This window comes from Gymnogyps californianus, chromosome 1 (genome assembly GCF_018139145.2).
Source record: "Gymnogyps californianus isolate 813 chromosome 1, ASM1813914v2, whole genome shotgun sequence".
Lineage (NCBI taxonomy): Eukaryota > Metazoa > Chordata > Aves > Accipitriformes > Cathartidae > Gymnogyps > Gymnogyps californianus.
Window position 1 is genome coordinate 127,818,264 of NC_059471.1, and position 25,177 is coordinate 127,843,440.

Genomic DNA, 25,177 nt, shown 5'->3' on the forward strand with positions numbered 1-25,177 from the left:
TATCCTCCTTCACTCCTTTCCAGAAAAGCAAGTAAGTACATCAAAAAAACCAACAAAACACTTTGCGTTGCTATCTGCAGGTTTCTCTTCTCGACTTCCTTGTCTCCTTTACAGAGATGCATGAATGTAGGTTCATCCTTTACCAGGATGTTCATTCTCTGGATCAGAATCTCCATTTCACGGACAGGGACACTAAGGTGCAAGCACCAGTCACTGATTTTCTCGGGAACACAAAAAAAGCTGAGTGTTCCCTGCACACAGCTTCATTTCCACCGAACTGGAACTGCCAGCTCCGGCCTTTCTGACCACAAATGAGAAGAGACGATCTCCTGCTTTTGCGTTACGTTGGGAGACATTCATGCGACATCCTGGTCCAGCAGCCAGTTAGGTAGCACAGCTCTGAACAGGACCTATAAACTGGGGTTCCAGCCTGCAAAGATTTTGGTCACCTATGTTCGGCCACTAATTTGCTGAGACAAATCTCCATTTTGAGCCTCAGTTTCTCACACTGAAAAATGGGGAGACTAATAGTGACTTGTCTCAAAGGGGAAATTAATTAAAATACTTTGAGATTCAGAAATGGCAGGGACTACTGAGCTAAATAATCTCAAAGTAATTCCATGTGCTCTGGCATAGATCTGACAACAGCTTATCTATGTATGCTTTTAATAGAGGTTAACATTTTCATTTTCTCTGAGCATATTTTAGGCTCCATCACATAAAAGCAAAGTCTACACAAGGCACCACCAAGCAGAATGCACAATCATTAATTTCTGCAAAGCAGCCTTGGTGTCTACGAACACACTCCAGGTAACTCAATAAATTAGAATAATAAACACAAAGGAAACCAGAGAACAAGCAAGGACAGGGCAGAAATCACAAACGGAGGCCGACAGCATAATATATGGCACAACAGCAGTCCAAGCTGGGCCTCTGTGAGGCGCTGGGGAGCCACTGGGAGGCACGCGTGAGGTGGAGGATATCCAAGTCTTGGTACTGTTCCCTATTACTCCTTGAATCTCATATGAGTAATTTTAATTTAAATATCACTGTGCATATGCCACCAGGGCCTCTCCCTGCAATGCCTGCAGGGAGATCTTCAGCTGGCAAGCACAGCGCAGCCCCTGCAGCCACAAACCCTCAGCGAAGGAACATTTGCTGATGCAAACACGAGCCCCAGCAGCAGCAAGCAGCGCCTAAGGCTGAAATGGTGCTGCAGCAGGCGACGTCCGGCCGCTGTCAGCAGGATGGCACCTGGGGTCAGCTAGGGAGATGGAAAGGGCTTCATCTGCCCACAGGTGTTACACGCTACTCTCTGCCTGTGGGCAGGGAGCAGGGGAGAGGGAGGATGAACAACTGTGCCTCTAAACAGGTTGCTTTTGGCTCCTCTATGCAGTATGTATTCCTGCAGAAGCAAATCAAGCCCAGAGGGGAGCAGAACGAATCTTTAGTGCTGGAAAAGCATATTACTTTCTTGTAGGAATGTTTGCTCGCTCTTAATGCGTCTGTCTCGTGTGATAGTAATGGCAGCCCCCTCCCCCCAAGTTCTCCCAACCTGGCGCTCCCCACACCAGCTCTGCCCCTGCACTCCTACACCCCTTCCGCTGCTCCAGACCTATTTCCTTCCCCAGCACATCAGGCTTATGTGTCTTAAGTGCTCACTTCTGCAGCTTCTTCTATTTCAGTCCCAAGCCTCTTCTGAACAGAAAGTACCATTCACATAAAAATGACGAGGACAGGCAGAAAGAATTAGGTTGTGAGGAAAGATTCAGCAAACTTGTTCCATTTTCCGCCTGGATCAAGACCTGAACCCACAGGAAGCCTCCAGAGGTACTATCTGCTGCAAACGTACTGTGACATTTAAGAGACCTCCTGGCGAGTCCTGGGAGCAGAGGGATGGACTTCTGGGGAAAGTTTTCTCTTTGCTACGCAAGGAATTGATGCTATTTATAACGATTCCTGCTGTCCCCAACTGGGCATGAAGACAATCAGCATCTGTCCAGGCCCTCGGGGAGACTGCAGAACCGGAGATGTTGTATATGTATCTGTGCAGTGCCCGCTGCTACAGCATGAAACTGGCAGGGTAGGTAGAGAGGAGCTGTGAAGGGCTCAGCCAGGGCTGGAGAGATGAGGGGCTGGGGAAGGGGGCTGAGGGGAAGGGGGTGGTACCAAAGGGGATGGGTTTTGCACGTGAGTGTCTGTTACTTGAGATCATACAGATGGTTTCTCTTTAGCTGCGGTTTTTGAAAAGCCCCCTGCCTACTCTGCTGGAGGCCCTTTCCTGCCAGAGCCAAACCTGGAGCTCCCAGACGCAGGAGGAGAGCTCAAAGGTCTTTGAAAACAGAGAGTGCATTATGCTGGGGAGCTGGGAACTGGAACTCTATACAGGTAGTTATCGCACACCTTTGGCTGCTTGTCCTGACAGGGCAAAGCCCAGGAGCAGCACTCTGACCTGGTCCTCCTGCCTAGCAACTGGTTCCCCCACAGCCTGCCTCCACCACCCCCACTCTGTCTGCAAGCAGCCCCCCTTCCTCCTACCCTGACCTGCACGGCAATCCCCTGGCTTTAATTTCTCTGACTTGAAGAGGGGCCCTGCCTGCCTCCCCCAACTCCTGCTACTCCCTCCCTGCTCACACAGAAGTTTCCTCTCCCTTGCTTCCCCCTCTGACACGTCCAGGTTCCCTGCAAGGGGAAACCCCCATGCTGCAAGGCCCCTATGGGGTATTGGTCTCCGGCTCCTCTCCCCTGCCCCAGCAGCGGCACAGACAATTGTTTTCTTGCTCCATTAAGCCAGTAAATGAGGCTGGCTTAGCTCAGCACCATAAGCCAGTGCTCTGAGCCCAGGATCTCTCTCGGCACAAGAAGTAACACCGATGTGAACACAGGAGCAAAGGAGGGATTTGTGAGTTTGGCACCACGCTCTTCTACCCCCAGACACTGAGGAGAGCAGCTTCTTGAGACCAAATCAAGCAAGCCAATGTAGCCTGCAAATGTTTTGGGGCTTGGCCAGGTGACCGTGCTGCCTTCTTCGAGGCCATCCACTCTGCTCCAGGAGAAGATAAATCAATGCAAGGCAACATCTGCCAAGATATTGACTTTGGCTCTGCTCACGGACTGCCTGCACTTCAGAGATGGGTAATATTCAGCTTGATTATCTCTCACCGCCAAGAGGAAGTTTCTCTCTATGCTTAAAATCACTGGGATGAGCCAAGGAGGAATCGATCTGTGAGAGAGAAATGCTGACAAGAAAACATGAGTTGAAGACAGGATGAGAGTGGACGATGGGTGAGCAATGGAGACAGCCTCTGGCAGCTTGCCTGGCCAGGTTAGCAACGGCCTGGGTCACTACAGCCAGAGAAAGATTAAGACCAAACACATTCATTCGAACTTTACAGGAGGCCCCTGTATGCTCTTCCCTCTCTTCCCCGAATAGCTTTTCCTCTTAACTCACTCCTCACCCTCCTAAAACATCCTTTCTCTACTCTCCCCTACATCCTCACTGCACTGGAGTTTTCTGGTTGCTTCATGTGTCCCTGTAAGCCACCCAATTCACTGCTTAAGGCATGACACTCAGTGGTTGCAAGGCTTGCTGCCTGCCCCGCTTTGTGTCTTATGTCACATGCCACCTCCCCAGTGGTGAAAAGCCCCAATAGCACTCATACACTGTACCACATCCACCCCTCAGGTAGCCCCTGAGTCTCATGGGCTCATATCCCAATGCACAAGGTGATGTCTCACCAGGGAAAGGTGACATTTCATTAGCAGAACATGCTGACAAAGCCTCATGAGGTGAGTATTCAGCAACATCATCAAACTTTCCCAGGATAAAACACTGAGCCTTCAACTTGTTTTTCCTATCACACTTGTGGTAAAACATCCTCTAGGTCCTGTGGCCCTCCAAGGGCAGCAGATGAGAAAAAGATCTGAGTCCCTCCGAAAGAAAATCAGTTTTAGGGATAGTCTTGACACTGATTCCTACTGCTGTTTGCCAGATAGGTTAACTGTCACATGCTTGGACTAGAGTGGCACTGACTACGGACTCCTTGGAGCACACCACATTCCTGGGATGGAAGGGAGAAGGGCAGCCACAGCAGAAGAAATGGGTAAGGACCTCCCAGCCAGGCTTGTTTGGCTTCTTGCTGAGGCACTTCTCTGAACCTTTCAGCTGTGTTTCTGCTCATGCTTCTGCCATTCTCTGAGCCTGAAGGCTGCACAGAATCGAGCAGCAGAGGTGCAAGAGACCCAAAGGAACCATCTAGTCTGTTCTTCTCTGTGAAGGATGGATCAGCTCTACTTCGTCATTTGTGGCATCTGTCACTCCTCGTACATGTCTAGTCTGTCCTTAAAGCCCTCCAGTGATGGAGCTACGCAGCCTCCCAAGGCAATTTGATTCAATGTTTTGCTATCTTTACTGTTGCAGAGTTCTTACTGACGTTCAGCCTGTCTCTCTTGCTGCAATCTTAAACCATTCCTCCTCGTCTTCTCCTGCAGAAGACATCATTCCTTTCTTTTGTATCTTATGTACCTGCATGCTGTTACTCATCTCTCACACTTAATTCTCTCTTCTTTAGGCCTAACAGGCCCATTTCCATCCATCTCTCCTCACTGACTATACTGTCTAGATTTCTGATCATTCCCATGTCTCTCTTCTGGACTACGTCCAACTGGTCCACATCTCCCTAGAAACTTTAAGTACCCCACATAGAAACAGGACTCTACTTCATTGTATACAGTCATCAGCAAGCAGCCAACACTAACCCCGAAGCAGGGACACAGCTAGAGAAGAACACAATGTGGCATCCAGTAAGACACTGAATGATGCTGTAAAATCTGCTGCGTGCCCTTCCTTCTCTCTTCTCTGGGAGCTGGATGCTGCTCCTGCTTTGAGCTCCACGTGGAAAAAAAAAAAAGGCATTTAAAAGGCTAACTGATCTGACTATGTCCGAGGTCCTTGACCCACCTGGCCTGCATTTAAGCACTGCTTCCCAACTCAGGTAAGAAGAAAGCTGCACGTGTTCCTCCACCTTGGGACACACTTTTCAAATGGATAGACCTGCATGCCTCTGACTCATCACCAGTACTGGAGACCAGCCAGGAGAATAGGAAGGGAAGAAATGCCACTCTAAAGGCCAATGAATACGCATGAAGCATGTTACACAAGAACCCCTGTGGACCCCCTTGTCCGGGTAAAAGTCCTACAGATGGCCCATCACTAAGCACAGTTGATGCAGTGGGGAGGATGTGTGGGTGGACAGATAATTTGATATTTAGCTGAAAGAACTAAAATGGGTTTAATGCAGAGCTAGGAAGACAGATTGCCTGCAGCACCTTCTGCTCCTGATTATGGATGCCAATGTCAGGTTTCCCTTAGGTGTAAAAGCAGCCAGGATGCATGCGTTTTCACAAAGGCTTCAGAGTCCCAGTCTCACAAAAAGGAAGTACCACAGGAGGATAATAAAGGGTGACCAGCACTAAAGAACATCCCTGCTACAGCACCAGCAGCTGGCTTTAGTTTTCTGTAGCATCTTATGGTTCCATGCCAAACATGTGGGGCTGCCTCCAGAGCTCCTGGAAAGCCTCTCCTGCAATGGACAAATCTGGCTGAAATGATCCTAACTCATGAGCTAAAGACCTGCTGCTTCTCTTCAAGGTCAGAGAGGTCTGGTGCTTTGAACACCAAGGACTTCCCATAACATTGCACCACCACTGTCTTTTAAATGCATCTGCCTTCTTTGCCACCTGCACAAGAAAATCTCAGGTCTGCACCCCAGCACTGATCTGTGTCACCCCACGTCAGCATCATGCAGGAGTGTCAAGCTTCTCACTCAAGAAAGAGCTACAACAGAGGGGAAAAAAATCCCCCAGCTGCCCCCTTCCATCTTCCAGCAGTAGAATCACAGCACGCCAAGGAAGCACTGCAGCATGTTGCTCTGCTGACAGCAGCAAGGTGGCTTTCACACCAGCCTGCAGGCCTCAGCTCTTGCCTGTCAGCCACCTCATCAATGAATAGGCTCTCCTTCCACTCTACTTCCAACTTGAGCTGCAACTGAAAGCAGGAGAAGCAGATCACTAGGATGCAACAGTCATCCAACTACATTCCTGCTAGGAAGAGAAAAAGCTTTACTAGTGATGCAGCCCCCACTTCTTACCAGCCCTCCCACATACACACCCTCCTATGAGCTCTCAGGACAAACAGGCACCAGGCATTCTGTGCAGGAACAGAAAATAAATACACTGGGAATACTCTGCAGGCCCAGCCTAAATACAAAGCACTGATTGAGTGGCCATGCCCAACGAGAGAGCTCAGAGTCTGCTCTATCATCTACAACAGAAGAGCCAGGGCACTGCAGTCACTATGGTGTTCCCCCATCCTTCTCTGCTTTTCCCCCAAGCTCCTATTCTTGCTTCCAGGTCCAGAAGGGAGGGAAATTCAAAGGAGATCGGAGATGAGCAAAGAGAGAGAAAGAAAAGGAAGAGGGGAAAGGGGCTGGAGTCAGGAATAAGGACACATGTTGGAGAGGGGTGAAGGGTGAGGAAGAGATGGATTGAGACAGAGAGAGAAAGCAAGGGAGGGAGGAGATGGAGAAGGCAAGAAAGAGATGTGACAGACAACTTCATCGAGCAAGGCAGCAGGCTGGATGGGGGAGCATGCCAAGCAGAGGGAGCTGGGTGTGATTTGCAAAAGGGGAGACAGCAGAGAGAGATTTCAGCTCTGTCTCTCTGATGAACTTATCCATCCTTTCTCTCAGTGGACAAATCTCTGCAAACATACTCTTCCCTTTCCTTGCTGGCAAGACAGCCAAGGATAGCAGTGGAGGGAAGGCAGATGAGGTACAGCATGTGCACAGCTCAAAGGCTTTGGGCACACTCCAAGTCTCAGCAGTAGGTATAACAACAACAGGCCCTAAGGAGTGGGTCTAGCTGGTGAAAGAGGTAACTCCTTTTCTGTTCCTCATTAGGATGGGATCTCCTACTACTGCTGCCCACATTTAGCACACTCTAAGGGGTACTGCCCCCATATGCTGCCCTGAACTGTTTACTGCCCCAAACCATGGCTGCCTTACGTAGCATACAGGTGAGAAAGGCAATCTGACAAGGCATACTTCTTTATGCTTTCTGTCTTGGTTTTGGGTTGGGTTTTTTTTTTTTTCCAATAAACTTGAGGCCAGCACTACCCAGAGCCTACCCCATCCACACCCCCCATCAACAAGTTGATCCATTTCAGACAACCGCCATTAATGGGAAAGTTGATGGGGAAAGTCACTATGAGGGGGCTGCATTTGCTTAGCTGCTTATCACAAGGTCTGTGGTTCACAGGACCCAAAGTCAGCTATTCACAAGGTACTCACGTGCGTAAGGCCTTTCTGAGCACACAGCCAGCAACCCCACCTCAGCCCTGCCACACTCAGTAGTGATTTCAATTAAATAGCAGCATAATCTGAGAAAGAGACAAGCACGCCTGTGCGGGTGTACGGTGGGTGCATGGCAGCAACTGTGTGGATGTGCGCGTCATTTTTCCGTGGCGGGTTGAAAGACTCTGGAAAGCAGCTTGCTCCCTCACGTTTTCTCCAGCCCCAATTGCCTCTCTGTGGTGCTGCCAGCCACCCCGATGGTCGGTGGCACGGGGTAACTGGGTGGTGACAGCAGCAACTGGCTAGGGAAAGTTAGCCAGTGCATCTAAAAGGGGTTACTTAAAAAGGAGTGATCTGCTGTGGCCAGGGCTGAGCGCTGGGGTCGTGAGGTCCCTACAAGTTCTGCTGTTCAGGGAGCAAAGAAGTGGTGGTGGGAGATGTCCCCATGGCAGGGGAGAAGGGTGTGGGTGCCCGGTAAGCTGTGGGGCTCCAAGGTCCTCACCCCGCTGTCAGGAATGAGAGCCCCGCTAAGCGGAGGCAGCCTGGATAAGTCTGTGGGGCCAGCCCACGGAGCTGGAGGCAGGGGACAGAGTCTGCCTGAGAAATGGCAGAGGGCTGTGGAAGGACCATCCCTGTTTAACCAGTGCGCCGAAGGCTAAAGGGGCGGCAGATGGGAAAAGGGGGAGGGTGGGCTGCAGCAGTCCCTCCCTATCTTCTTCCACCAGCTTAAAACCTCCCTTGTCCTTTGACTCGAGGGGACTGCTAATAAACTTGCCTGCTCTGAAGGGACAAACAGGCTCCACTGAATCATGGCTCACATGTGCCCCTGCTCATACAAGGAGGGGGGCTCAAATGCCCCTTCCCCCACGAAGCCCCAGTAAACAACTGCCTCAGCTGGCGCAGGCTGCCTTCTCTATAGCTGCAGGGAGGGAGACTACAGATCATATTATATTGTGTTTGGCAGAGAGGGGACAATAATTTTTCAGGGAGTAATTGCTCCCTGAATCCCACTTTTCTCCAAGCTCAGAGGACACCCCGGAACAGACGGGGGTTTCCTAACATTCCTGTGCTACCTGCAGCACTCAGTACGTTTGCTACCTTCTAGTGGTGGTGTTTTTCTCCCCTCTTGAGCGTTTTCCAGTTCCAGCATGCTTATTTATGCCTGGTCCCCTCTGTCACACGCTCTCCTTTCTGCTCCCTGACAAGATGAGCACAGGGCCTGACCGTGGACAAATTCCTGCTGACTCCTGTCGGGAATCTGAGCTGGGGGTGGGAATGGAGCTCACTACGAAGGAGCTGGTGTGAAGGAGTCGGCGTGAAGGAGTCAGCTAGGCTTTGTCACTGTGGCTCCTCTCCTCCAAAGGAAAAGAAAGAGATAATGATGTTAGAACATTTTAACCTTTCTTTTTCTGAGCTTGATAGGCTTGGCCCGAGGCACCTTTCCTAGCAAAAACAGGCTGCTGCAAGATTGATTGGTTGGGTGCAGAGTTTAAAGGTAATTTTCTCTTGTCACATGCACATAAATTATTGTGGCTCAAGCTGCGATCAGCTCCACGTCTCACTTGTTTGACTGCTTTTATTCCCGGGCTCTGATGAGGGGTTGTAAGAACCATGTCCAGTGCTCCCCAAGCAGCATCCTATATAAATATATATCAAGAGCACCACAGGCATACATACAAAATTAGTGTCTGGGGCGGGGGGAGGAAGGGGCACATGCCTGCAAATCTGTACAGCCAGAGACTTCCAGCTGCAGAAGTTGCAGCTAGAGCCTTGTTTGCTCATCTATGAACCTGTTTAAAATGTTCTCTCTGTGAATGCCAGGGCAAGGAAAACTCATCCACTCAGATTATTCACCAGGGGGAGAGAAAAAAAGATGCACATGCACACACACAAAGGAAGCACAGCTGCAGCCAAAGTGAATTCATTTTTAACATTCATGAAAATATTCACAGAACACTTCAGTGCTATTTGCCTAAATTTTGCTGTTTGGAGTAAACACTTGAGCCAGCGCAGGCTGTATGTTCTAGGCGCAATACTGCATCAGGGATTAGGGATGGCTCTTGGCTCCAAGTCACAGATTCACACTACGTCCCCAAGTACATGTGGCCCCCTTACTTTAAGGCACAGACGCACAGACTCATAGTCTGCCGCTGCATAGTTCCCGACTCTTGGTTGTTGCAAAACGACTTTGCAAGTACCCGCAGCCATCGCATTCCCCATCCATCGCAACCTTACGCAACAAAGGCACGCGCGCTCTGCCAAATTTAAACACAAAAACAATGGCAAACAATGACAGCTCTGGCGCACGCCTGGTCTGGGGGAGCAGACCCCTTCCCCCTCCTCTGCTTCCCCCTCCCTCTTCTCAACCCATCCCCTTCATTGGTTTCTTTCCCCGAGCATCCTAAACAGCTCGCACAAGGGAAAATGCTACAGCACACAAGGGAGACTCAGCTGAAGCCCTGAAGACAAGAGCTGTGTGCGTTGTCTCTTCCTCCTCCATAAATACAGCTGAGACGACAACTGGATAATTGGCTAAGTGCCTGTCAGCTTAATAACAGAGGGAGAGAGAGACACAGAGAGGGAGAGATTTGTATTTACTATTCAGAGTCATGGATGCTGCCTGCCAGTGGATTTCAACATGGGTTTTGTTTGCACAGCGAGGCACGAAAAGTGAATGGACGTGCAGCTCTGAGTCATGGTCTCCCTTGCCTGGCCTCGTGTGAGGGTGGACAACCAGCCTGGCATGGAGGGAGTGAGAAAGCGGAGTGCTGAGGTAGCTGCCATACAGGTACCATCAGGTTCCCAGTTAGCTTATCCTTGGGTTCCTACACTGGAAAAGCACCATGGCGAGGCACTGTTGTCACTGATACACTAAGTCACACCACGTTAGGGGCAATGACATTGTGGTGCATCTCCAACATGGTCACCCTGCTGTCCTTGAGAGGAGGGGGTGCAGTGGCACTGTGAGTGGCGGCTGCACAGCTGTGTGACCACCCCTATTTCATTTTGCAAATGCACAGCACAGGGATCAGTGCTTGGGTAGCTGGAGCCCTCTTGGCTTTTCCCTCCCCCTTGTAAATTCAGTGCTCTTCTAGGAACCCATCTAAAGCAGAGCACCTGTGAAGAGAAACCACTCGGGCATGTCTCACCTCTCACAGGAGGGTGGGTGAGGGGGAGGAACATCCCTGCTCTTCGGAAGCTTTCACTACTTCCCTCTGCCACAGAAATGCAAATTTCAGTGGTGAAAGTGGTTCAGGTTGCTACTGGAAAGGGACGGTATTGGTCAGATCTACCACAGTGTTAACCACTGAGCCTCTGAAGAGGAAGATGCAATATTCTGTTTGCTCACTGCTTTTTTCCTTAATAGCTGTAGCAACTGAGGCACAGTGAAACAAAGGACACTTCCAGCATTACCAAGCTGAGATAGTTACCAAGGCCCAGGAGTCAGAAAAAGCCACACAGATCTCCAAGCAAGCAGTCTGTCCATCGGGCAGTGCTGCCGCTGACCTATACAACACTTGCAACTTTACGGAGTATATGAACATTTGTACAACTACACACAAGAAAACACTTTCCATTTTTAAACAGGAGCAAACGTAGGGAAACACACATTTGTGCGCAAGCACACGCAAGCATGCACCCCCCAAACATCACGCAGATGTGTTACTGCAAAGTATCTGTTGAACTCCAGCCCAGTCTGAGCAGGCTCAATTCCATCAAGTTAGCTCTGACCGAAAAAGCCCAACCCCAGTGAAATCAATAGAGCTGTGGCACGGCTATTTCTCCTCTCTTTGCACAGGGCCGAGCACAGTGGGGGCACTCTGGGGTCACAGCCAGCCTCTCCCACACAACCGAGTTGCTCCTAATAAAAATCTGCAAAAATAAACATGCATGGGGGAGATACTCAGCCTCGCAGTAAAGCCTGTTGAAGCCCTGCCGCTGCATCAGCAGTGAGCTGCGGCCCCGCAGCTCTGTCAGAATCAGATGCCTATGGGTCCGGATATAAAGGGCAGGTACGTGTAATATATATTTTGAAAACTTATAGTTATGAGATGGCAAATTCCAGTAACTGTGAGCTATTTTAAGACTGGGTCTTTCCTTATGACCTGCTGTGGAGGGGAGTGGAGTGGAAGAGGCTCTGAGACACTCCAGGTAACCCATACTACTATATAAATTTTAATGCCAACTAAGTAGGAAAACATATGGTACTTAGCTGCAAACTGAAGTGTGTGTGCAGACTCAGGGGAGGAGGTTAAAGCCATACAGCCTAATACTGTCTCTCCTCCTCCATCTTCCTGAATGCAAATTATACATACAGTGTTATTAAACATACATAATTTCACCAAAGAAAGAGTCTTTTCTGTTCTAATTTCCATTCCAGCTTTGCTTGTGATGGGTTAGTCCCACTTTGCAGAAAACACAGTATCACAAAGGCCCTGCTCACCACTGGGCGTACCATATATAAATATTGTGTGTGTGTATAAGGAGAGATGCTAATCGCCAGCCTCGGACCATATAGATATTGCAACTTCCTTTATTATATGTATGCACACACACTCACATATCTATGTATGCATGTGTGCCTTCATATAATGGCACCATCTGCTGCCAGACCTGGAAGTTTTGCAACATCATCTGTTACTACATTTATACGCTTGGGGTTTTTTTAATTTTTTTTTTTTAAAGGAAAGCATCAGCAGATATCCCAACATAACCCCTCTCAACACATGTACGCTAGATTTGATAATGAAGGCTTTGTATATACCAGAGAAAAAGAAGAGCATTTGGGACTTGTAGTCAATACCAGTGCAGATGAGGACATACTAGGGAAACCTCATTTGTCACATCTGCTGTGGCTGAGCCGAAAAGCAACCCAAGCTAATGGATAGGTCGCTAGGCTGGGCGCGCCTGAGCCCTGCTGTGCAACCCTGGGTGAGTCCCCTCACCTCTGGGTGCCTCCTGCCCACCCCCAGCCTCTGCCCGTCCCAGCTAATAGTCTGCACGCCCTGCGGAAGAGGGGATCTCTCTTACTCTGTGCTCCCATGGCACTTAATACAAAGGGTGCCTCAACTTAGTGGTGGCCTTTAAGTGCCATAACAATACTACTAATAATCAAGGTTACAATTTTACTGCCAAGACTGTATTATTATGTAGCATTATACCTTTGAACATGCCTATTCTCATTTCTAGCAAAGGGCTCAGCCCAGTGCTCCCTGGTATAAATCATATGCTAATTATAAGTGTAATCTGAACAGCTTTTGTTTTTCTTTTAAAATGACTGTATAGGGCATAAACTTTGTTGTGATGCTGTGTTGCTACTCCATGTGTAGAAGCAAAATACTGGAAGGCCAACAACAGAGTTTGCATAAATTGCTTATATTGCAGGATTACACCAACAGCACTATCGTTACTGCTGGTAGTTTGATTCTAGCCCATCCTTTGACACATGTAACTCGAGGAAACTAAGTACCCATTAGGATGGAAGTTCCTAAACGTGCTATCAGCCTGAAACTTGATATTATTTAAAAATACCTGATAAAAATGGAAATTGTACACTCAGTTAAATGTTGGTTTTCATCAGTGCATTGGCATCAGATTGATTTAATTCTTCATGAAAAGTTGATGCTTGGAAAAACTCAGGAACAATCAGCCAAATTCTGGCCTTGGCGAGATCTCAGTTCTCCAACGGGCTGAGCATCATCTGAGCAGTGCTCAGCAGCTTAAGCACTGTATGAGTCACTTGTACCTCTTTATTAGCAGTCCCCAGGAATCTGCCCCAAAGACAAATGCGGTATTTCTGGCAGTGCCCTTGGGCTTTGGTAGATTTGTACTGGCATAACTGAGCGGACGGGAATGGGGATGTGACCCATTTTGGTTCCAGCTAGTGATGAGCTCCACTTCAGAAGTCATTAAAGGCCAAACCTGCCCTTGTGCCAGGACTACTAAAAGCCCTGGGCAACCTGCAAGTCCCACTGACGCCCTCAGAATAGACCTTTAAAGGCACTTTGGGGTGAGCTGCTGTGATGGTTCCTGAGAGAGTTGATCTTTCCCCCTGACACACTGTACAGGTACCTGATCTCACAGCATGGACTCCATTGCCGTTTTGCTTCTAACTCATCTTAAGGGCCAAACCCAACACAGAGGCACAGCTCCCTCCCTCCCCAGTTTGCAGTAGCTGCTCTTCGATACTGCACATGTCCCAGCTTAGCCAACATCCTCCTATTTCTCATCCCCTCCCTAGGCTGAAAGTGTGTAACAAAGCACAGGGTCCCTGCCTTTGCTTACCCAACACTCGCAGAGCAAATGAGGTGGGAAGGGATGCTGGAGGCAGGTAAACAGAAAGAAGATTTGGGGTTGGGGCTTGTTTTTCCTTTCCCAATTTTAATTCGTTTGCGGGGGGGTATTTTGTGTGTTTGTTGTTTGGAGGTTCTTTGTTTCCTAACGTCAAGCAGGGAAGTTGCATACAAAACCTGACAACCTCATGACTGTGATCTTGCAAGCAAAACATTGGCAGGAATTGTAGCACACAGTTCCCTCTCAATACTCAAAATAAGGTTTAGCGTCCTTCTTCATTCGCCGAAGACAGAGTTAAAAAATGAAACCTTAGTAAGTCTGACAGGCTCTCTGATATGTAGTGTCATCTTTGAAACATCCTGCTCTCTTTTTCTTGGTTGTAGCTGGCCAAACACCAGAAACTCTGCTCAGCCCTTCTCACCTGTTGCAGCTCTTAGACCCCTCCTCTCTTTTCAGCCTTGCTCTGAAGAGCAGATCATTACCCTTTTCCCTGTGGATAGTCTATCACGAGCTATTTTTATTCTCTCTTTCTGCAATTCCCTGACTAACTTCCCCATGCCAAATACTCACTAAAAGTCATCAACCTTCAGCAAGGCCAACAAATGAATCAAATCTGCTGCCAGGTCATTTAGGAGATGAGCCAGTACAGAGTTAGGAACATTTTTTAAAAGTCCATAGCAAGGGAATATTTTAAATGCCATAGCTTTAAAAAGTCATATCCAAACTTCTCAGAATAATTCTATTCTGAGTAACAAGCTGTAGATGAAGCTCCAGAGGAGTGGCTTCCTTTAGGAACATTAGGGCTTATAATAAACTATTTTTCTCCACTTCATAGATCAGTCCACCCACGCATTCTTCCACCTACAAGTGTAACACTATATACAAATGTATAAGGGCCCAAAGGAGAAGAATCATTCAGAATACCCTGTCCTTGGTGCTTTACTGAATGATTTGCACCACAATTTACATGAACAAAATGTTTTTAGTTATCTTATCACTATGTACATTGCTTTTATTTCTCTCCAACTGCATATCATGTTTTCTCCCTCCTACATTTTCATTTCCCCTCAAGCTACAGGATGGAGCTACTGGGCACTGGTAAACTGCCACTGCATGCTCCCTCTTCCCTCTGAAGTAGATGCATAGCAAAGATAGGGGATATGATCTCTGTGTAGAAATCTCTTACTTATCTCTCTGTGGAGGTAAAGATCTGCTCTGAGCACAGTTAGTATAGATCATCTAATGGTTTTTCCCCATCTAGTTCTTCCTCTTGCGTTGTCACTAGTGGATCTATAGGCAGGGAGAGCGAGATGCTAGGAGTTTTTCAAACACAAGGCTGTCTTAAAGTGAGTTATGTTTTGGAAGGGCAGGGAAAACAGCGAGGGGGAAGCTAGCAAACCAACCCTTGCTTTAAAACTGAGGGAATGAAATGTCATCATGCTGGACCTAAAGTGTATGGGGGACAGAGGGAAGTCTCACCCCTTCCAGCCTCACGTGGCAGTCCTGTCTCCCACTGCAGCCTGGCTTCTGCCTCTCCTGTGAAAGAGGGACTGAAACGTCCCAGAAACCTGGGGCTGGTGCCAGGGAAAGGGAGGGGAGACAACTGCCCTTCCTAGGAAATGTGAAAAGCATATAGCTGGCCAGATCTGCTTAAAGAGCTTAGGAAGGCGGTTGAGGGAGGGAAAGCCTGTGCACTGGCCACAGTCACTTCTGACAGAAATGCAGCCTGCCAGGAACACCGTATTGCTCGGGGCAAGCAGTTACATGGCCGGGTGGTGTGCCGCTCCTGCAAACTGTGTCACTTGGCACATATCTGGCTGACACAGCTGGATCACCTCACTCAGGTGTTTTATTTTAGTGCCTGACATAACACTGGCAAGCCACACACTCTACACACAAACACCGAAACCACTCTCCCATGCAGCCCCATTGAGCTTGCTGACGAATGCTTTACACGCAGCACATGCAGGCACCATCTCCACCATCGGCTCAGCCCTCTCTGCTGCAACTGCAGCTTTAGCACACAGTGTCTAGATAAACTCAAAAGCTCCAAGGTTAAGTGGGAAATAGAAATCCAGTGACCCCTGTCTGGGCAAGTGAGCTTAATGACTTGTCTGCTGCTGTATGTACCAAACATATGCCGGCAAACATCTGCCTGAGCAGCCCCTCCAAAATAAATGATTGATGGAAGTGATTTGCCTTTAAAAATGGGGTAAGTCAGCTGGGAGTCCCGGTAGAAAAGGGTTAATGGGATATATGAATTGCTAGTGAGTGGAAGGGAGAGAAGAGAAGCCAGGAATCAGAGGCAACACCCCCTGTTAGGTGTTTACCATATCGCATCTAAACCCCTTCCATCGCATATGCAAGGCAGATGAATTACTCTGTAAATCCTATTACTCTGTGTGGATAAATCTTACATGCGAGTTAACAAGTCTGGAGAGCTGGGGAATGGAAGCTGCTGAACGGATATTCCAGGATCAAAACAACCCAGCACACGGGAGGAGCTGAGAGAAGCGATACGTGTACACACACACACACATCCCTCTTCTAGCATCCTTCTTCCCTGATCCCATCTTGCTAGCTCACATACCCCTCTATCATTAAATAGGAGGGATACAGGACACAGGGGATCATGTAGCAGACCATTTGGTGACATCTAGCAGGATTTATTTCAGAGAAAGAAAACTTTGCTGCTGCTGTTAGCTTTGCTAGGGGATTGCTCCCTTGATGCTTCAGGGTTTGTGCACTATCAGCTCCTCATACAGATTACAGACTTATTTTAAATTACGTCTAGTAGGTTTTTAGCCATAATACACAGTGCGTGCACATGCTCAGCCACAGAATTTTCCTTCAGTAGGGAAGTTACTGCAGGTAAGTTGAGCAAGGCAGAATTTGAAAAAGAAAGCCACAGGAAAAAGATGACTGCATTTCAGCTATTTGGGACGCTCCTAACTGAAAGCCCAAGTAGCCTCAGAACTACCTTTAGAAAACCTGCACGATGAATACAGAAATACAACACTCAATACTGCCAGTGAACAAGGCTTCATGTGCAAAGACACCCTCATCACAGCCACTCAGACACGCAGGCACAGCATACACCCGTTTACTTAGCCCTGCAAAGAAACCAACACAGTGAATGAGATACAAGCTTCATAAATGTCAAGCTCTTACACCATTTTTTCACCAGCTTTTTCAACCATTGTATCCATCCTCCCTCCCTACAGGGCAGAAAAATAAATAAATAAAATTAAAAGCCAGAGTTTCCCAAAAGAACTTGCCCGAGAGTTCTGGCAGCACCAGGGATAAAGTTTTTCCATAGGTACAGAAAGAAGTATGGGAAGATCAATGGAACATCTGGCAAGCACAGCTGGATCCCTTTTCGATATCTCTATTGATACTGCAGGGCTGGTGGAAAATGTACGTTCATGAGAGCTGGCTAACGCAAACAGATCTTTCCCCACTGAAATTCTTTTGATCCAGAGCACTACACAGAGGAGAGTGGTGGCAAGAAGTGTTCAAAAGCTTTGCGATTTTTTAATATTAAAGCACAAACACGCACGCAGAGCTTGTTTGTAGCAGCTGCTGCTACTGCAGTTCGAGAGGTAAAATAACACACACTCTCACAGAGACATATACACCCAAATCTATATCGCATCACATGTATACGTTGCATACATAGAAATGTAGATACACGCATAGAAAAGGAAAAGTTGGCAAAATGCCCTACCTGAGGATGGCTGTGTCCCCCTGCCTCACGGTGATGTTATCGGTACCTCGGGTAAAATCCACGCTGCGGACTGGCAGCCCTGTAGGGAGAAGGCAAAGCAATCTCAGTAGGACCAGTGGTAATTGTTTCCGATCAGGCTGAGCCCTTGCTACCATGGCTGGTCTCGTCGAGTTTCACCGTCTGTACTTGTCTTTCTCTCTGCGTGTGTATGTGGATAGATAGATGTAGAAAGAAAAACAATAATAATAATGTACAACTCTTGCTCTGATCGACAGCCCCAGAAAGGGGAGGTGACTTCACAGTCCTTCTTAGCTGCCACTTTCTCTTGCTCTTTTCAGTCTCTTGCTGGCTTCTTTCCCCCCTTGTCTTTTTTTTTTAAGGCTTTCCAAAAAAAGTCTTAGCACAACCGTCAATTAAAAAAGAAAAAAAAAGCAAAAAAAAAAGCAAGAGGAAAAAGTCAGGTAGCAAAATAATTTAAAAATAATAACAATTAAATCGACCCGTTTGGAGTGATGGAGAGAGGTGAAAAAAAGGAAAAGGAACAAGACGAGTCCTGTGCCGCCGGGCTGCGCGAGTGGATGGTCCTGCTCCAGTGCGCGGCTGTGCAGCCTCCCAGCCCCGAGCTCCCTTCCTAACCCACTTTCCCAGGCGGAGCGAGGGAGGGAGGGAGGGAGGGGAGGGAGAGGGGAGGGAGGGAGCCTCACTCGTGAGACGGCAGCTCGGCACCGCGGCGGCGGCGAGCGCGGGAGGGGAGCCGGCAGCAGCGCTTCGCGTCCCTTTCCCGGGGGCGCAGCCCGCCCCGCCGCCACTGCGACCCCCCCCGCCCCGGGGAGCAGGGCTGCCCCGGGCGGCCGGGGAAACGGCTCCGGCAGCGGCCGGGCCGGGCCTTCGGGAGCCGGACCGCTGCTGGGAAGGGGAGGGAGGGGGCACTGCAGCAGGGAGAGGGGGGCATGTGAAGGGATGAGGGCTGGAGGGCAGAGGGGGGAAGCCCCGAGGGAGAGGGGGCTGGAAAGGGGAGGAGGGAGAGGCAGAGAGGGAAGGGACTGGGAGAGGAAGAGGGGTCTGAGAAGAAGAAGGGGAGTGCGAGCGGGGAACTGGAAGCGGAGGCAGACCGGGAAGCAGAGAGGAGAAGGCAGGAGCAGCCGGGAGAACCTGAGCGGGAGGGAGGCACAGGGAGCGGGGCAGAGAGGAAGGAGAAGATAAGGGCCAATATCACAAGAGAAAATACTGGGGGGGGGGGGGGGGGGGGGGGGGGGGGCAAAGAAGCTGTGGCCAAAAGTGCAAACAACTTGGCTTTGCGGCCTGAAGCCACAAGCTAGCTGATTTACAGAGCAGCTTTCTTGGCAACTGCCTCCGCAGCCTCAAACCTTGCTTTTTCCCCTCTCAGACTTTCCTCTCATCAGATAAACAGTTGTACATCCCTCCCTCCGCCTCCCTCCCACCTCTCTCCACTCAGCCCTTCCCGCCCCCCACCTCCTTTCCCAGCCTTTGAGGGATGGACCGGAGACAATGCTGGTATTGAGCTGCCCGCAGTGTTGAATACTCGGCCTGTCCTCCCCGACTGCCAGCGCCCGCAGCTGAGCCCCGAGCCCGGCAGCAGCACTGCCCACCCGGGAACGCTCCCACAGCTCACATACCATCACCATCGCAAGATATGGGAGATTAATTTAATGGAGAGGAATAAGCCGTATGTTTTACTGCTGATGCCTGCCTGCCATTCCCCCAGCCCGCTCTCCTCTGCCTGCAGGAGGGATGAGGCGAGCTGCTCCTAGGGATGTTTCGCTAGCGTAACCCTTCTGTGCCCAAAGCACGGCGGGGCTGGGAGGGGGAAGCAAAGAAGGAAGGGGTGGTTTGAGTGGGGGTCCAGAGAAGCGGGTGCCAGAAAAGCCGAGGGGAACGCCGCTGAGAGTTGCTGTCCTGCCTGCTCACAGCGCTGCTGCATGCGTGTGCAGGAAGGGAAAAAACAGGTCTTGTCTGCTGCCTGCTTCACCTCTGCTCCTGGAGCCTTATGGGGATACAGTGGACCCAAACTGGAGAGACATAAGGGATGGCTCTGTGTCATACAAATGGCCACATGGGATCAGATCAAAGGTCCCTGTAACCCTGTGTCCTCTCTCTGAGCGCAGCCTAAAGCCAATGCCTAGGGAAGCGCACAAGCACAAGGCAAGCGTGCAGTGGTACTGCCCCAGGGCACTTCTCTAATTTCCAGTGATTTGTGGCTAAGGCACGTCCCCAGCTAGTGGCAGTGTCTTTGTAGTTAATGGCCCTCGATTGATTTTCTTCTTCCAGGAATGTATGGAAAGGCCGTGCTGTCTATGAGTACTTAAACAATTCCTGCATGTGTTAAAGGCCCACAAATTAAGGGCTAAGGTCTTGACACTACTGCTCCAGTGCCACGCATGCAGCGGCAAAAGAGATGACTGCTTTGTATTCAAGCCAAGGAGTGAGCCGATTCAGACGTTTCCCCTGCAGGAGACTTGGCAAGGATGGCACCAGAGAGGGGGAGCAACGAGAAGGGGTTAATCCACACACTGGATGTTCCAAGATACTGCAGAGAGAGATTTCACTTGACAAGGGTATCGCTCTGAAGAAGACCATGCTGCTGATAGACTAGTAGCCACCGCTCTAGGGCAGCGGACAGCATAAGGGACAGAGAGATGCCATCAGGCTGCTGGCATCCCAGACGATGGGCATCACCAAGACAAAACCTCTGCACTCTTGTGACAGAGTTTGAGTACAGCTAAAAGACCTGGTCCCATATGAAATTACCAATGATAGAAATGCACCTCTCTTGCATGGATCCTTTTTACAAGGGTCTCCCACATATGTTTCATCTACATTTAATAAGAGCTATTGTATGTTAATTAAATGCCAGTGGAGTAAGGAAAACATATTTGTCAAAGATTAACTATTATGCAATGCAGGAAGCATCTGCCACCCAACTGCTAGAGCTCACTAAATATTTCCTTATCTCAGAGTATTTACTTAGGAGGCAATAACTATCCAGTTAAATCTAAATTTAATGCTTAGTTAAATATAGTGCATGGAAAGTGGCACCAATATGTTTTATACAGAGAATGACAGAGGGGGTTTCAGGGACGGAGAAGGAAAGCATCCTGTCCCCAGAGTTCAGTAACATCCTGACTTGAGGTGGGCCTGCATGTGGCCCTGCCTCCCTACAACGTGGGACGCATCACAGCAGACTCGGAGGCACATCTCTGCTGAGATGGAAATACAGGGGAAGTCTTCATCTTCTTAGCATTTATACAATCCTCATTAGAACGACCACAGCATAACTATTTAATAATAATAGTAATCATAATAAACAGAGAGACGAGGAAGAAATTCCCTTGAGGGTCTCGTAAACCTTGGGAAAAATAAAACAAAACCTAAAGCTGATAGGTCTTATTTGCTTTTAGAAGCATACAGAAGCAAAAGGAAGGGGTTGCCTGGGTATAAAAGGCCAAACAAGCAGGAATCACACAAATCCTAGGAGAGCCTCATGAGTAAAATAAATAATGTTATTTTTGTACGTGTTCCCAGAAGACATAACTCTCTGGACCCATCTCCCCCTGCTGGAAGCAGATAACGAAACAGCAGGTCTGCTTTCTAACTTTCCAACCTTCTGAAAACTTGAGGAAAAATTCAGGTAAACAATCAGAGCACGGACACCACAAATCCATACTGCCATCTTTTAATGCCATTTACCAATACTCCTGGTAGGTGCAGGACTGGCAGGGCCAGCCTGACTGGTCAAATTTCGTCACTATTCCGTTCAGGAATGGATGGGGCAGCACGAGCCCAGCCCTACAGGTGCCACATCACCCTCCTCCAACACAAAACACTTACACCCTGTTCAAAGGGAACATGGCCTAGAGCAACACCCTTTGATGAGCACAGGCTGTACGGCACCACCAAAGACATGACAGAAACACTTGGATGACAGGTTTAGGAAGGTGCCTGTGTTTCCACACTATGGGCGCAGGATGGCTCTGTGTGCAAGCTGGAAGGAAAACAGCAGCATGAGCAGACACAGCCTGGCTGGCCTTACTCTCCCTGGCTTTGAGGGAAACGTGCTGAAGACATCACGGTCTAGGCATCTAAACTGGCCAAAGGAGAGACCCTCCATGCTGGCCCTGGATAGGCAGCCTCTGCTGAGATATGCAGTGCTGAGATGCTCTGGGACTGGTACTTAGGTTACCTCTGCCTACCTGTGTGGCAGCTCAGTTCTACAGATACTCAGGGACTGATATTGTGAAAGCCTGAAGTGCCATCTGCTTTTCATGGAAAGCCAACAGACACTGAAAGCATGGACTCTGGCCACAAATAGGGATGGGGTTTTTTTGCATTTGAGGTGGCTAAAAGCAAAGAGCAATCCATGGAAACTTCACGCAATGCCAACTGCAACAGCCATCTGTATGATGTGGATGGTTGCTCTCTAGGAGCTGAAATGAGGCTCATCAGCTCACACCACAAACAGCCACAAAATGGCAACTGTTGTCACTTGACTTTCATTCACTACCAACCACACCAAAACTGGTGACTTGTTCCCAACTATCGCTGCAGAAAAGACATTTCTGAAAAATACAAAAAGAGAACTACTCACACAAGTCTCCAGACCCTATTATGACCAACACGATTGTTTTAAGGGGACTGCATAACTGCTCTGCCAGCAGCGTCCAAGCATCTAGGGACTTTATTCAGGGTACCTGCAACAATGAGTGAAAACGTATGATGTTTTGTGAGCTATAACGTGTTTAGTCAAGATACACTGCTGTACTCAGCAGCAGAGCCTGCTCAAAGCTTCTCAGCCATGCAGAGAAAATGCAATTTTGTTGCATTGGCAGCGGAGTTATGGAGAGGAACAGGGAAGAGCCAAAGGGGTTTCAGCACATGGGGAGGAAGATTAAGGAACCGTGGCAGGGGAGTGGTGATCTCTCCTTCCTCCCTTCCTGTACCTGCAGCTCCTACATGCACACATTTCTACACTGCTGTGTAAGGGCAGCATCCCACTCCGATTTATTAAGCAGCTACGTTTCACTCTCCTTTGGTTCCTGGGATACAGGGAGCCACAGGAGTAGAAGAGAAGGAACAAAGGCAGGGCTAGGAGAAAGGTGGAAAATCCTTTGAATGCAGCAGGTGCCTCTAGAGGCAAATTGAGGAGGAGGCTCAATGGTAAATGCCCTTCTCAGACTCCAAGAGAGAGCTCCTGTAGGCCATACTCTGTCCATTCCTTCAGCTACACCTGCCTGATAAAGTGGCCTCCATCTATACCAGGCCAGAGTCTGCTGGAAGGAGCAGAGAAATAATTTCCATGAGACAACTGAAAAGAAGAAAGTCTGCTAAGGACAGGATGCTGTCTACCAAACTTGATCCTGTGCTGACTGGAACATCAATGCCACTTGTTCATATCCCCAAGGCACTTATGGAGGACATGTTATACGGAAAAATTCGCAGTTTGAGAAAAATATACGTGTGTAATGACTCTAATACTAGAAGTAACCGTTCCAGCACGCGCTTTAAGACAGACATGTTTTTATTAATATTTTGCAAGTCTATAAATTAAACTGGCTTTTGATGCTGAAAATCAGAGGCAGCTTAGGCCTGAGACTCACATCCAGACATGTAATGCAACAAGACCAAGCTTCCTCTGAAGTAAGGACCTCATTAGGTAGAAGGATTTACTGTGTCAAGAGCACTCAGGTAGGTCATAATTGTGGATGATAACATGCATGCACAACACCTTTTTCTAAGTGCGGTCACTGAGCTGTAACAGAACTTCCTCCTGTGCAAGAACAATAGCTGATTTTCACCAATTTGTAACCTTGTTACTACGCAATCGATCTAGTTTCACAACTGATCACCTTGGTGTGGGCAATTTAGAGGCCAAGGGCCAGGTTCTCAATTGCTCTAAGCTGACATATCACCACCACTGTCAAAAGAGCTATGCTGATTTCCACCAGATAAACACGAGGCCTTGAGTTTTGAAGTTCATCTGCTTCTGTGCTGTGTGGGTAGAAAACTGCATCATCACCTTTGAAAGAGAAAACCTGGTTCGACTGGATAAAGAGATTTTGTGCTCAGACTTTTCAGAAAGTTTCACCTTTAGTTAAAGGCCAAATCTGAAGCTTGGGCAGGAGGAAAATAGCAGCCTGAAGATGCCTTTTTCCAGCAGGATATGACCAAGTGGGATTAAAGAATTAGCACCGCAGTTGGTTTGTGGCCTTAATTACTGGTTGCTACCACAGCAAGTGCTTCTAGAACTACACAGACATTGGCAACAGGTCCTTCCTACTTGAGAGGAACAAGAAACAGAGAGCGCTTCCCTTTTAGTTAAAACAGAAGTTGCCTTTCCAGCCTTACAAACGCAACAAGCATAAAAGCAATCAGTAGTATTGAGAGCGTGGCGCTGCCTTTTCCCTGAAAGATCACATATCATTAGCAACTTCCTTACCGACACCTCGGAACTGGGCTCTGCAGCTGCTCTTTGTCAGAGGGTGTCAAATCACTTCGAAACCACGGGAGGCCACACTGCTCAGTGACTGCTGCTGCGTGGCAGGGAGCCAAGCTGCCTGCCATCTCCCAGCCGAGTCAGCAGCCCCGGTGGGAAACTGCGTGACCTGTTCTCCCAAGGAAGGCCGGCTCATGGCATCAGAAGCAGGGAAAGAGCTGATCCCAGTTCTGACACCTCTCGTGGGGGCAAGGTATTATGTTGACCTCTATTTTCCAAATGTGGCTACAGGAGGTAGGCGTGCAAATCTAGACAAGCAGTCCCTACCTCGCACTGAGGACAGCTTCAAGATCTCTTTTCTTTTTATATTTGGGAGTGAAATCATTGCTTCACCAATGTCAAGTAACACCTGATGAGTCAGGCGGAGCCAAGGTTCAACCCCATAGGTCTTCAAATAATTCACTTCCCATAGGAAGGCAATAGCTCTATCTGCTTAGACCTGCTATCCCCCAAAAACTTTCCTCCCAATGCTGGTGAATATTTACAGCCCTCAGCACAAGTAAGTAGGATTGACTTCACAGAAGGAGACTAGAATAGTTAACAGGCCCTCCCAACACACAAGCAGAGAGATGACCCAGAGGTTGGGATGTTCTAGGAGGACTTGGGAGATATCCAGTCCCAATTTACTCAGTGAATTTGGGTAAATCACTTAATGAGGCATTCACAAAGGCATAAAAAGCTTATCTCCCTAGGCTCCCTCTGCCCTCAGAGAGATAATCTTCTCTTGAGGGCACTTTAGAGCAGATGCCTAATTTAACCGTTTAAAATTGTCCTGTCTCTCGGGGTGTGTCAAAGTTTCCAGCTACATAGCGGAGATCCTAGCATACCCTTAGTTTCCAAGACTATTCAAAGGATGAAGCACTGAAGACTGCAGGGTGATCTGACACTACAATACAGAAAGCTGTAAGACACAATCTACAGAGCATGCCAGGCATGATCTATTTCTAACGTACTCATTAACAGGCCCCAAAACAACTGCCTGGCAGTTGCAAGGATCGCTGCAGACAGGAATTCTATACAACTAAGAGGTGGTCAAACGCGTTCTGCTAAGCCTTGCTGCATATTCGATGACCTGCTCTGGCATGGAGTTCTCAACACAATGCTAATGGATGAGAATAATCATTCTGACAGTGATGGTTTGGAAGAGAGCTCCAAAGTCTTGCTGAAATGATACATGCTACACATTCATCATCACCAGAGAATTAATTTTATTGTGAAGAATAGAGTGCGGCAGGCTGTTGTGCTGCGCATTTTCTTGTCCATCACAGAAGCTCCAACATAGCTGTTACGAAA

General features: G+C 48.6%; 1 protein-coding gene across 3 annotated transcripts in view; it reads right to left on the bottom strand.

Moving 5' to 3' along the window:
- The window catches only part of LSAMP (limbic system associated membrane protein), a 1,011,998-nt gene that overhangs the window by 291,338 nt on the left and 695,483 nt on the right, over window positions 1-25,177 (bottom strand). For 2 of the 3 annotated variants that reach the window (XM_050905195.1, XM_050905204.1), the window contains exon 1: window positions 17,374-17,705. In XM_050905195.1, coding sequence (XP_050761152.1) covers window positions 17,374-17,528 — 155 coding nt within the window. In that variant the 5' untranslated portion in view covers window positions 17,529-17,705. Of the gene's footprint in view, window positions 1-17,373; window positions 17,706-25,177 lie in introns of those variants that run through there. The other variant, XM_050905213.1, reaches the window with a different exon arrangement.